The 13,673-nt window shown below is 32.2% G+C and overlaps 1 protein-coding gene across 3 annotated transcripts in view; it reads right to left on the reverse strand.

The window, feature by feature from the left end:
• The window catches only part of LOC109536904 (transducin beta-like protein 2), a 52,178-nt gene that overhangs the window by 5,224 nt on the left and 33,281 nt on the right, over positions 1–13,673 (reverse strand). For 2 of the 3 annotated variants that reach the window (XM_048664152.1, XM_019903357.2), the window contains exons 5-7: positions 12,729–12,884; positions 12,301–12,576; positions 8,192–9,270 (exon numbers count right to left, since the gene is read on the reverse strand). In XM_048664152.1, coding sequence (XP_048520109.1) covers positions 8,696–9,270; positions 12,301–12,576; positions 12,729–12,884 — 1,007 coding nt within the window. In that variant the 3' untranslated portion in view covers positions 8,192–8,695. Of the gene's footprint in view, positions 1–198; positions 386–2,442; positions 2,664–8,191; positions 9,271–12,300; positions 12,577–12,728; positions 12,885–13,673 lie in introns of those variants that run through there. The other variant, XM_019903358.2, reaches the window with a different exon arrangement.

Genomic DNA, 13,673 nt, shown 5'->3' on the forward strand with positions numbered 1-13,673 from the left:
ATTTATTATTTCTGATATCTCGATTCGCGTAGTTGAAGAAAAAACAAAAATGAAAATAAGCACTGGGTGATATCGTCATTTTACGTTCGAAATATTTTTATTTTGCTACTTGAGTACTCCATTGCCACAATATTTCACCATTGTTAATCAGTGAATTTAAGATATTTTGCATACATTTTCATATTTATATTTATTTACCTGATGCTACGACAAATCGACCACATGGCGAAATCTTAGCACAGAAAGTACTCATGAGGAATGTGTCCAATTTGACCAGCTTTTCGCCTTTTAAATCCCATATTATCATGTCGGTCTTGTTTGAACAAGTCATAATGAATTTTCCATTGCTTGCAATTCCCATACCTATCACGTCTGTTTCATGACCCTAAAAGCACATTTGCAAATAACAGGATCACTTTTATGGTCTAGGCAAAGAATCTTATGAAGGTGCACTTATCTATTACTCACTTCTAAAATTAGCTGATTGATTACTGAAAGAAATTAATCTTACAACTGCTGTTTTTTTTTTGTTTTCTAAGCAAATTCTCTCAACTCACTACGTTAGCCATATCATTAAAGAAACTACATCAATTATTTAAAACAATGTAAATTTATTACTATGTAAAAGGGCGTAATAACATTTTGTTTTTTATAGAAATCTTCTCATTGAAAATCATGAGCAAAGCAAACGATACTGGTTTTTTTGTTAAATCCTCTTAAATAGACAGCAATTTTTATGAATCCTCTCATATTCTTTCATTAGCAATTGAAATTAGTTCAATAAACTGAACTGTTCCACTTACAAACGTTTCCACTAGTATATAAAAGCATGTAATTGTCAATAGAGCCACCTCACTATAACGACCCATTGTTTTGTAAAAGAGGTTTGTATAACAACCTGTCTATTAATTACCATGCTAGTGACGAATATAAAACATGAATTGAAACTAACGAGGAAACAGCAAGCGACACGATGCCCTAATAAGCAATAACCAACAATAAATTTACTACACATAATAAATAATTGATGATCATCGGACTATAAATTATTGCCAACGATCATGTCATTTGTGGAAATAATGATTTCAATATATTCTCAAACATTCACATTGCAGAACTGGAAACATTTGTGGGGAATTTGCTACTTGAAAAATGAGTGTATAAAAATAGATGGGAAAATATTTAAACCGGTTCGAGACAATTGATTTAATTGAAAATGATGCATTGGACGCTTGAATGCAAGTAACTGCTTTAATATTATTTCCTTGGCTGTTTAATTTTATTTATGATTTGATATGGTATTCGATCAATGTGCTGATTTACCACTTGCCTGGCGCAGCCACATGATATTGCTCGCAATTTTCTGCAATTTTTTTCCTGATTTACTATGGTATGCGATAAATGCGTTTATTTACCACTAGTTATGTTACATCAGTAAGGTAATTGTGTAATTTACCATTTCCCCGATAAATGCTTCTAAACTCTCCGTAAAATGCGATTGTTCACATACTTTTTATTATAGTCAAAAATATAAATCAAAGGCGGTGGTGTGTCTCAGTACGCAAGATGTAAAGAATCGATAGAGGAATGACAAGAAATACAAAAAGTGTAGCAAATTTAATATAATAACAAATAACAAAACGACTATTCAACTGGTGATCTAGACCATGGTGGAAAATACTTTGTTCTCATGGTGTAACCAGCCAGTAAAACCACCCTTATAATTGTGAACGAGATTACTGACGATTATTATCATAATTAAGTAGTAGAGATAATTTTATTAGCTGATTTTAATTTTTTAATTTTATTATTACGCTCGGCCTACGATAGGCCGATTTTAGAACAAGGCCGGAAAAAAACTAACGACCCACAATCGGGAGGCACCACTATATCAAATCATGATTCGTTATGGATTAATCGTTTTCCATGCCATTGATTAGATATTTATATTACGCCTCATTATTTTATGCAATTTAAATTCGCCGGTTTCGGTTAGTCAATTAATTGATATCAATTTAATGAGGCAAAATTCAAGCTTTGAGTAATAAAAAAATTGTCATTAGCATGTTTGAAGGACGGTAAATATAGTGTTTTAATTTACCCACAAGCTTAGAGTCGTGGCTTAATAAATGACTCCAGTGTAATTATTTTTTTTTTACTTTTAATGAGTTTTAGGCAAGATTCTTTGGAAGAGAGGTCTGGAAAAAACTACCAAACGCGTTTTTACAATTTAAAGTTAAATAATATTAAAATAGCCAATAAATGGTTAAACCTGCACCATTTATTCCTGAAAATAGTTTTATATTAGTAAAAACCGAAATAAATAATTAGCTCTAAATTAAAATAATAAAGTTGGAATATTTTGGGTAACGTTTCTAAGCAGTTTAAGTCTGAAACATTAAAAAACTTTGCTCATTTTAGCAAACGCATTTAAATACTTACTTTTGGAAAGGTTACAGCTTTACTTGCGGTTAACCAGCCATCCTTCTTCTTGTCTACCTTATACACTTCCAGGCAATTTTCATTGAATTTGTGAATAACGAAAGCTTTGCAATCTGGACTCCACTTTACGTGGGTCGCATAATCGAAATCAATGTTCACACGAAGCGACTTTCGATCCTTGTTCACCAGCTCTTTGGTATCCCAGATAAAAACAGTTCGATCTGAAATTTAAATAAAATCATGAGAGAAAGTGGGTATATGAAATGCAATTAATTGCTCTATAAATGGCAATATTATGTACATTAAAATATAGAAAAATATGCTGTTGGTGTATTTTTATTAATTTTAAAGAAAATTTGAATGGAGAAAGTGGAACAGTAGATTTTTAGCCTTTCGAAATGGCTTCAAGTTAAATCGAAGACAAAATAGCTTAACAAGCAAGAGCAAGCAAGAAATACGCAATAAATATAACTGCAATTAAATCAAACTTTTTAAAAAAAATAAAAAAAAAATAGCAAGGCTGTTGCCATGTAAATGTAAAAAGCACTGTTAATATATACAACAAAAACAATTAATGTAAGTTGTAATGGTTCCCCATGTAACGAAACAATTAAAACATATTTTTTCCTTTGCTCATCATTAATACCTTTATGATTGCAAAATAATCTTCAAGTAAGCATGGATTTTTTTCAATTCTATTATATGGTGGGGAATTTTAGATTATGATCCTATTTTAAGGACCGAAAGTGTAAATCGCTCCAAGGTGTTTCGTGATTCGTTTATAATTAAATAAACGCAAACGTTGTAGTGTTAATGTATTTCCTGCTTATAAACTACTTCAATTATTTTTTCAATTACTATAGTTGGTAGCGTGCGCTACCTATTTCAGGAATTTCGTAAGGAAAGTTGAATTTATGTACATATTCACAAATAGTTGCTAATCTCAGTATTTATCACCTGCAAATAACCTTAGGACATATACCGATTCGTGTAGGAAATGCAATAATGCGGACAAATTTTAAAAATAATTTCGAGCTATGCCTAATAGGCTAATGTAATTCAGAAGTCCTTGGTTGCAAAATGTATAATTATCATATAAGTGAGAAGTAATTGATAACAAAATCCCTTAAAGGATTTTTTTCGAATTTCTATATAGTTTTTTTTATGTGGTATAAACCTTACATCTTGATACTAATTAGGAACACTTAAAATTAGCAAAGTACCAAACTAAGATGGATATTGACTCATAAATTCTGCGACTATTTTGGTCGTAACCACGATACACATAAAAGTATGTATAAAAGTATTGTAAGTGTATCGTGGTCGTATCTCTAAATGTTCGGCAGCTTGCGGATAAATTATACCAAAACGTAAAACTTGCTCTAAAATAATTTCAGCAAACTTCACCATCGTGTTTGTCGAATAAAATAAAGTTCTACCGAAAAAACTGGACTACGTTTTCGTTGAATTTGTTTTTATGAAATTATTGCTATTCGTTTTCGGAGCCATTTTCACAAATCTGGACCTCTTTTTTTTTTCGGTTTCAAGATTTTCACAAATCTTGAAACCGAAACTTCATAGTCGAGTTAAAACAAAAATTCTATATACAGGGTGGCATGAATGAACGGATTGTTTGAAATAAAGTTTGTATGTAGTAAAAAATGTAAATTGAATTTTGGTTTTCAATCGTCTATGAAATTTCACCTGCAGCATGAGCCGTAGATGTTGAAAATCGGTCTACCGGGAAAAATGTGATCAGTGCAAGACCAAAAAGTTTATTTTTTGGTGACCCTGTAAATAAAAATGACAGATGAAAAATATCAGACCGATTTGATTTGAGATAACCGGTCTAACTCTGGTGTTGAAATAAAAAAAATAAGTTTTGTTCAATTGGGAGGATGTCAAACTTTCAGAGAATTTGTATTGTTTTATTCTGCACCCTGTAGAAACTTTCCCTGAAGTACAAGATTTTTGCAAAAACACACGCGGACATAAAAGAACTGGACTAGATAAGGCTTATTATATTATAGATAGGCAAGCAGCATTAAGATCACTTGCAACAATCATAAGTTACGGAGTTTCAAAGTTAGAGAAAAATTAGTTGTACAACTTTTAAATTGTTGAGTAGTTTAATTGAGCATAGCTAAAAACACCCCCAAGATATTTTTTTTATATGGAACCGTTTGGCTTTATATGGACCCTCATTAGAAAGGTGGTGGAAAGAGATCATTCTCATCAAAGGTTAATATTTAGTACGTTTGAGGGTGGATAAAATCAAATCGCAATTTTACAGTCTAACTTGTTTTCCACGAAAAAAAACGATTTCTTCTAGTAAATTGATTCCAAAAAGAGTGGAAGTTACGCAAAAAATACAATGTGTGTGTTTTATTAAGCTAGTGATACAATCAGAGGCTTATAAAATGAATTGAAAAATCGGCAAAACTAGTTCTAGTTAAAAGCAAACTCTGATGAAACTTTTTAGAGCAAGATTATACTCGTTAGTTAGATATTTTGCAACTGTTATAAATATTATCGAAAATTTAGTTCTGATTACTGCATTAAAGATATAATATTAATGCATTAACCTCCAAGTTTAATTATCACGATTATACAACAGATGCCTAATCAGTATTCAGTACTTTGCCCGATGAAAATTTCGAATTATACGGGCAATTAAATCGCTACATTAAAAATTAGGTACCGCCCATAATTTCGGTGCAACTGCCACCAACCATAGATTTAGGAACATAATAACAATATTACGCTATTATATAACAAGAAGAAAATGATTATCATTCAACACGATTATTAGAGTTGTTGCAAAAAAATGGCACACACGTACTGCCGCAATCGGGTACGCTGAAAAATGTTATTAGTGGCTTTATTGCCGACATTAAACTACTTTTAGACTTCGTTTATCTAGGTTATTTTCCCACATTAGGTTCGAGATGCTTGGTTATTGTTTTTGTACGTTACTGCTCCTTTATGGGCTGATTTTCTATAGCCATATGACTTGGCTGGTTTCAACTGCCAGTAAATAGACATGATGCAATGCATCTACCTAATAGATATTAATGTTAGTTGCTCAGTAATCAGCATACGAACATTAGGAAGTTTCACTCAAAGGTGTAATTTATTTACATATCTTTTGAAGGCTTAGTAGGTGGTTTGTCCAAAACTGAGAGCTTCACGCTTGGAAAGAAAGAAAAGTATAATCAAAGGAAAATTGCATAAATTAACTTAAAGAAACATTTCGGATAATTTTTCGAAATCATGAATTAGTCAAGTACACTGATTTGCGTCAATAATGACCCAACAAAAACGTAATTTCGTTGCACTGGTTTTTCGGGATTTTTCGACGAAACACCCGTCTTATCATGTATCAACATACACATTTCAAATGCTTGAACAGGAATCCAGTGATAATTTCAAGGATGCACTCAAATCACTGACCAGATATTTTCATCAATTTTTGGATCTCTAATCGGATAAAGTAATGTAATAACGAGAACGCAGTTAGGTCAACGGAATAGAATAAATAAAAAAAAACAATGCGTCGCAATTGTATGAGTGGTTTGAATTATTTAATTTCAAATAGGGCAAACCGAACTTTTGCGGGGTACTGTTGAATTGCTATTTTAATAAATTACATAAAATATTTAATTTAAAAATATCCATACTTCCCGAAAAAAACAATTAAAAGAAAAGAAATAATTTTAAAACATTTTTTTCGCTTTCAACAATTTCTGGCAATCAAACGAATTATGAGCAAAAAATATGCAAAAACCACAATTAGTCAATTGCTAAGATGTCAATATAAATTTTAATATTTAGTTGAGATGCTTTTCGTTCTTTTTCTTAATATTTAGATGCTCCGTTTCTTTGGATGATATTCGCACTGCGCTTCTTTTCAATATTCGGTTCAACAATTTTAATATTTTCAAAAACCCTCCAAAACATTCAAATATCTGTTTTTATTGACTTTATCAAATAATCCCGAGACTCGACATTTCGTTTCGAATCTACCCAACATTAAACAGATGAAATATTTCTTCAGGTTGAAGTTTTGATATTTTGATTAATATGTATTTACCTGCCGAATTATTAAGAAACTATGGGCTTGCATCTTCAGAGGCGGTTGTTGCACCAAGCTACATCTGCAGATGCAAACCACTCGTGCTTGCGACACGTCGGAAGAAATGTTTTTCCGACTGTCTAAAAGACCGAAAAACTCGTCATTTCCATATTTTCAATTATTTGCTAAAGTATTAGTCGGAACTGTTGTAATTTGTTTAAAAACGCCATTAATAAACCAGCATTACAGTACAATGTACTTGCGTTCATTTCGCGAAGAATCCTTCAACCAAAAAGTGTAATTTAGGTTAATGGCTTTGTTTGCAACAATTTGGAACGTGGAAGTTAACGTGTCTTTTGCCCATTTACCTGCCGAATTGCTCAACACCAAAGAGAGAAATTTTCTTGCATGAAACACTTTCACTATGCGTGGGTTCTGGTGCAGTCGGAACAACCGCAAATTAGCCATTTCAAGCAGAAGATAATTGCCAGTTGGAAACGGTGAGATAATAAAAATAAACTAAATAATAGACTTTTAAAAACTTACCGCCCTATTATAACAACCATCAAAAGATGCTTGATTAGTGTTGTTGTGTAAACTGATATTTATATTTTGAAAGCGTTTGTATGAAATTAATATTTTTCTTTCTTCTAATAATTTTTATTGCTTTTCGCTCAAGCTCTCTGCTGGCACATTTCTACCAAAAAATCAAAATCAAAATTGCAATTCATGTCTTTACTTGCCTTTGAACCACTGTCTTTCCTTCAATGTTGATTTTTTGGCTATATGCCTCTGAAGTGAGTAAGGCTTTGCATCGTTTAAAAGCATTTACAGGAAAAAATGCCGCTGAGAAAAATTATTGTATGAAGACTAAACGTTAATCAAGTAACCCTAGAGAAATGTTTAAACATAAATAAAATTAATTAAATACCAGCATTTTTTAAATAAAATTTTTATTTCAACCGACTCATTTGATTAAGGAACGGGTATTATTTCTTTAACTCTGCCAAGTAGCAGCTTTTTATTCGTTCTGAAATAATTTTCAGTTTTCTAAAATTTTTTATTATGCTATTTTATGTTTATGTTCGGATCCTTGAATCTGAGTCATTGAAGACGTTTTCCTATTCTACTAACTACTTTCTTACTGACTTAAAAAAAAAGAATACGGCATTTTAAAAAAGAGTGGGACTGTTTAACAACTTTTCGGAAATCAAGGTTTTCTTCTCTCATCTTTAAGTAACAAAACTGGTGATCAAAACTGGTTTTTTAAATGTATTCCGTAAATGGCGCAGTTAGTTTTAAATCAAGAAGAATTTCAGCACAATAAGTACCCAGAGCTTTACTTACCAGCATCATTTCCCAACCTCGTAAAACGGATAATTTGTAAGTTGGCCTGTTACCACTCGTTATCTGTTAAGAGAAAGTTACTTACATGGCATAGAAAGTTCTTAAAATAACTTACTGGATCACTCCAAACGGTGTCAATATAATTATTTTTTCTAATTATAATTGAATAAAGCCAAATTGTTCCTGGTTATCTCATTAATAAAATATAATAATGTTGACATAATCATTCAAATTCAGATTAATACTTAACTGCAAAAATTGTATTATTAAACTCACTTTCTGCCCAGATACCGGAAGGGGAATAAAGTATGAAGAAAACAAAGTAAGTTTCTCAAAACTATTCGGATTTACTGTCCTATTTTACAAAAAATACACTATAAAAATTATTTACAAATAAAATACATAATATTAAACAGTAGTATAATTTTGGTCTGTACCACTTAAGTCTAAAGTACAGAATTATTGAGTTTATCTAAGTTTATTTTTTATTAAGATTATTTAAGTTTTTATACAATGCAGTCCTATTAAAATAAAATTTACAACAAACAAGCCAAATGTAGACGTCAATAAATAAGACAGTACCAGTCACTCAATAATTCTGTACTTTTTAAGGAACTCGCATAAGTTGTTGTTTCACAATTACATTACAATCTTATAAAATATCACAATTACATTAGTACTTCAGTTGTATACTGAGATTCTATTGATCTTTTTTGTCAACATACATTCCGCAGCGATCATACAGAGAGATGTTTCCTTTGGGAACTTGAAGAATTGACAAATTCGATTTTATGTAATACATATATCCATAAAATCGCTTTTGTCGTTATCCTATACGCAGTCTACTGCACAATCAGTTTCGAATCGTTGGTCACCATATACTCTAAAAATGATCAGCAACAAGCAACTTCGCGCATCTTCGCACGGGTCATGTCCCGTAGTGCCGCCTTGTATAGATTGACCTAACATTGATTGCACTAAATATTTTAATGATTGTTTAAAAGGAAAACCAGAGTGATGTGGAAATGTAAATGCCGTGTCGACCACCGTTTTATGAATTATTTTTAAACCCTTGAGATCATTTTCAAGCCCATGGCCTATTAAAACAGTGTCCTTAAAAATAAACTTCTTCAAGTCCTTTTGAACTTCTTTTAACGTTTTCGAGCTATTATTTATGAAATCCTCCGCTACAATTCCACTAAACCTAGTGTTGTAGTCCACAATGGGATTTAAGGGTCGAATATATTCAACATATATCGGAACACCTTCACAATTTAAAACAGCCACTTTTACAACTTCCAATCCTGCAGCGGTATACGACATTTCGCAGTCTAGAGCGAAGATCAGGTTAGTCGTTGATTCATAATACATCGGTCGTTCTTCGGTTTCCACAAATAATTCATCCACTGCAAAAAAAACTACATTTAGTAAGGTGAAAAAACATAATTAAGTACAATGAGCAAAGTTAGCCATACACATTAAATTTGTAGTTGCAAATAGTTTTTATAGTAACCTCCAAAAACATGAGGAATATTTAGAAAATTTCATTTGAGCAAACATTCATAACCACTGTGAGGAACAAAAGTAACTGCTACTTGCAACTCCTTTCCAAAAAAACAACTCCGGAGCCGCATGAATTATCAACTATAAACTTCTTCAAGACATATTTGAAGATTAACTGATTTTTCCGAAAATCCCAAACTTAAGTCCCAGAAGAAAAACTTCCTGCGGCTTGCAACAGCTCTCTGAAAAGACTCGCATCTCCCGAACCGAATCGAAAGCATCAAATTGAAATATCTTCAGAGCATATTCGAAGCATTCATGAAAACTTATAATCATATTTATTGGCAAACCGACTTATTTTTCAGAAATTTCCAAGCCTTAGAAGAAAAAAGTCGCTTGCAATAGATCTTCAAAATACCACAACTCCCGTAAGGAAAGAAATTATCAACTCCATACTCCTCCAGGACATATGCAAAACATGCATAAAGTGGAGAAAAAATCATATTTATTGGCAAACCAAACTTGAGCCCCAGAAGAAAAATCAAGCAGGTTTACAATAACTCTTTAAAAAAATCGGAACTCTGAAATCGAATGATCTATTAACTCCAAACCTCTCCAAGACATATGCCAAGCATTCATGAAAGTAGCAAACCGGATCATTTTGTGGAAAAACACCAAAACTTTTGTCCCAGAAGAAAGTCACTGCCTCTTCCAATAGCTTTGTAAAAAAATCGCAACCGGATAGAGCATTAAATTTAAATTTCTCCACAAGAAACATGCAGAACATCTCAGGAAAAAATTAATTGGCATTGGAAAAGGCACTGATTCTTCAGTTTTTCACACTCCCCAGCCGCAATTTTCGAATAAAACTTTGGACGAAACTTCCATTGAAACTTACTGAATGAAACATGAAAAATTTTGTAACTTCTAAACCAGATAAACCATGAACCAGGGAACGTTTATTTAGTAAAATTGCAAGATAATTTTTTTTTCCAGTTTAGTGAGTGATAAGAAAAAACAAAAAATTAAGCAAGAAAACAAAGCATTTTGCTAAAAACGAAAATGTAATTGCTACGACGACTCGATAGAGTGCACTTCGGCAACAAATACGACAAAGAATAAAGAAAACAAAAACTTAAAAATCTTTGCAATTAAGCTTGCCCCGCCTGGAAATACCTACTACGTGGAATTAAAAGAAAGAAAGAAGAAAACTAAAGAAAATTAAAAGTTTTTAAATATAAAAATGAAATATTCATCAGAACTTTGTATTTTGAAAAACAAATATTTTTATTCTGTGAATAAAACCGTGCATATGAGTTTAAAACTGGAAGTCATATTTTCATTTTTAAGAAATGAAATTTATTTTCATGAAATCTTATCAGAACGAGCACGTAAAGAACCTTAACGACGAAACCACAGTGAATCAAAAAAGTTCAGATGAAGAAAATGTGGAAAATCTGGAGAAAATTTTGCAAAGGCAGGAGAGTTTCTCTGATTATGAATTTTAAGGACTGGCGGTTAAACTAGAACACAAAAATATTGAAGAAAACAATTATGCGGAAGAGAAAAACATATTTTTGAAAGCATTTTTTAAAACCAGTTAAGTCGCCATAAAAAAAAGTGTTGACCAATTTATTGACGATATATTAATATAATTCATAGCCAAGACGGAGTGGCGTGCATTTGCGCAAAAGAACAATGCAAATGCCATTACAAAGCTTTCTTATAAAGAAGTAACTAATTCAAAATTCAGTGTAAAACCTAATGTTGGTCATTTTTAAACGCAGATTACTGAAAATTACGAAAATTGTTACCAACATTCGGTTTTGGGGAAAACCATAACGGTTTTCGGAAAAAACGGGAGGAATTCATTTTCGTTTGAAAAGTTTTTGTGAAATTTTTACAAAGTTCTAAATTTCTCTTGTAATTTTTCGTGTAAAAAGACCCCCAGATCTTCAGTATTTTTAAGTGAAACTCTACAAAGTCTTTTAAGCGTTTTTCAGTCAAAACTAAAAAAACAATTTTTTTAAACAAACTCTTGAGAGGAATAGAGTCTTGAGAGGAATAGAGGTGACGAGATTTCCAAATAAAATGTTATAAATTTTCGCTTATTCTGTTCGTTTTTTGATAGAAAATTATTTTATTTCTGTAGCGAATTTGACGCTGGAAAGGGACTTCAAAACTTTTCACAAAGCGACGAAGGATTCGAAATTTATTTCATAATTTTTCACGGAAAATACCTTAAGATTTTCAGCGTTTGTGATGCACAAGTGAAACTTAAGAAAATTGAGCATTTAGAAGAAATAATAGCTTGGCTAAAACTGGAAAATTCTGAAATTTTGAAGAAATTTTAAAAATATTAATAAAACGCCCTTAAAATAAATCTAAAACATCGGTACAACCGGAAGTGTGGCCACCTTGAAAATATTTTAGATCGCTTGCCCCCAATGACTTCGGCACACTATCCAATTGTCAAATTTCTCCTAATTACAGACCCCCTGTATATTTTTAATTTTGAACCATTCTTGCTAAAAGAACTGATCTCACTGCCGACATGGTAGAAAAAGGTAGAAAAAGTTTTACGGTGGTTTAGTATTTAAGTAAAAGTTATAAGATTGTTTGAATAAAAAGGTGAAATAGACCAAGATTTTCCCATTTTCCTTTGCATTGAGGCACAACTAAGAGGCTTGATTTTAAAAGTGTTTATATCAAATGTAGTGTTAAAATTCTTTACTGCTGGTAGAATAGAAGTCAACCGATGTCCATAAATTCCAAAAGTATTAAAAGTAAATTATAAAAAATGTATTCAAACATTTAAAGCTTCCAAACTATTTAGATAGATATCGTACACAGAAAGCAGAATAAAAACTAGCATAATTCGAATAGTAGCAACCAGAAAAATAGTATAATGTACGAGTTCAAATGAGACTTACCAACAAGCTCTGTTGGGCCATTCCACACATGGCAGGGCCCCACTTCGCAGCCAAGCGTATGCTGCGGTAGCCTGCAGCATGTGTACCACATAGGCCCAAATGGGCTGTTGCGGTTCCGCAGCTTCCCAGGGTGGAAACGACAGGTTCCTTCGGTGAGATATCTCCCACCCTGGGTTACAAACTTAGATCCGCAACGGACGCACACGTGCTCCTGCTGCGGATGATAACTCGCCGCTGGATAGGCTCCGATGCTCCTACCCACTTGGCGCTGGACTTCTGTAAGATAATTACATATTTTAGAATGAATAAATGTTAATCATAGATGTGATTAGTGTTTGTAAATGTAAATATTGTAATTAGATTAGAAACGACATTGTAAATAAATGAACTTCAAAGTATAGGCTTTATAAATATTTAAATCAGCTTACCTTCTTCAACATCACAGAGTTCATCTTCAGTGGTCGTCCCGCTATAATTTCCGCTGCTGGATTCACTTTCGGGCACGAATTCAGCAGCGTTTATGTCTAACCGGCTATCGCTAGGGTTGATAAAACACGCTGGTTGATTCTTGCTCATCGGATAGCCTAAAATCGAAAAACAAATTAGCGTACTTAGTATACTCGAAGATGTTTGCAAGTTTGAAATTGTATACATCTGTTTTCCTGTTACAAACACTTTTATTTGAGTATTTTTCTTCAAAGTTTAGAGTTGTAAGGAATGGAAAATTGCTCTATGATGAATTTATAACCAGTTAGAACGATAACAATATTACTTTAGACTTTTAACATTTTCAATCGAACTCTCAGGTTGCACAACATCTCAATTAACACCACACAAACTTAAGACATTACATTTTCACGAAGTTAATAATACACAACTAAATATTCCTTTAGTTTACAGAGCCTTGGCCAAATACACACAGAGAAAATAAAAAGTAACATATGTAAAATTCATCACATTTCTTAGAAAAACTGTCCAACCTTGGATCTAAATGTTGTCAATATTCTGGTAAGCTTAAATGTTGGTTTATTTAGTAAAGTAGGTACCTGCTGACAAAAGCCTAAAACGAAATCTAGAAAATGGCGTCAATTACCACATTTAATAATCTTTTAACAATATGAATCGTTTTCTTTGAAAATGAATACCACTTACTATACAGGGTTATTTACGCTATACGGTATGGAAGTTTGCGGCTAAACCGTTTGATTTTGAAAAGGTATTATTTGATGAATTGTCCGACGCCTACCGGGTGCACATTTTAAAAATATTTTTGTAATGTACAGGGTGTCCCAAAAGCTCTAAAAGTATCAAAGTTGCGTTTTTTTAAATGGAATGTCCTGTATATTATTGCATTTTTGGATTCGCTGAACAAA

This window comes from Dendroctonus ponderosae, unplaced genomic scaffold, assembly GCF_020466585.1.
Source record: "Dendroctonus ponderosae isolate FM_Combo_2020 unplaced genomic scaffold, Dpon_F_20191213v2 Dpon_F_20191213_2, whole genome shotgun sequence".
Taxonomy (NCBI): Eukaryota; Metazoa; Arthropoda; class Insecta; order Coleoptera; family Curculionidae; genus Dendroctonus; species Dendroctonus ponderosae.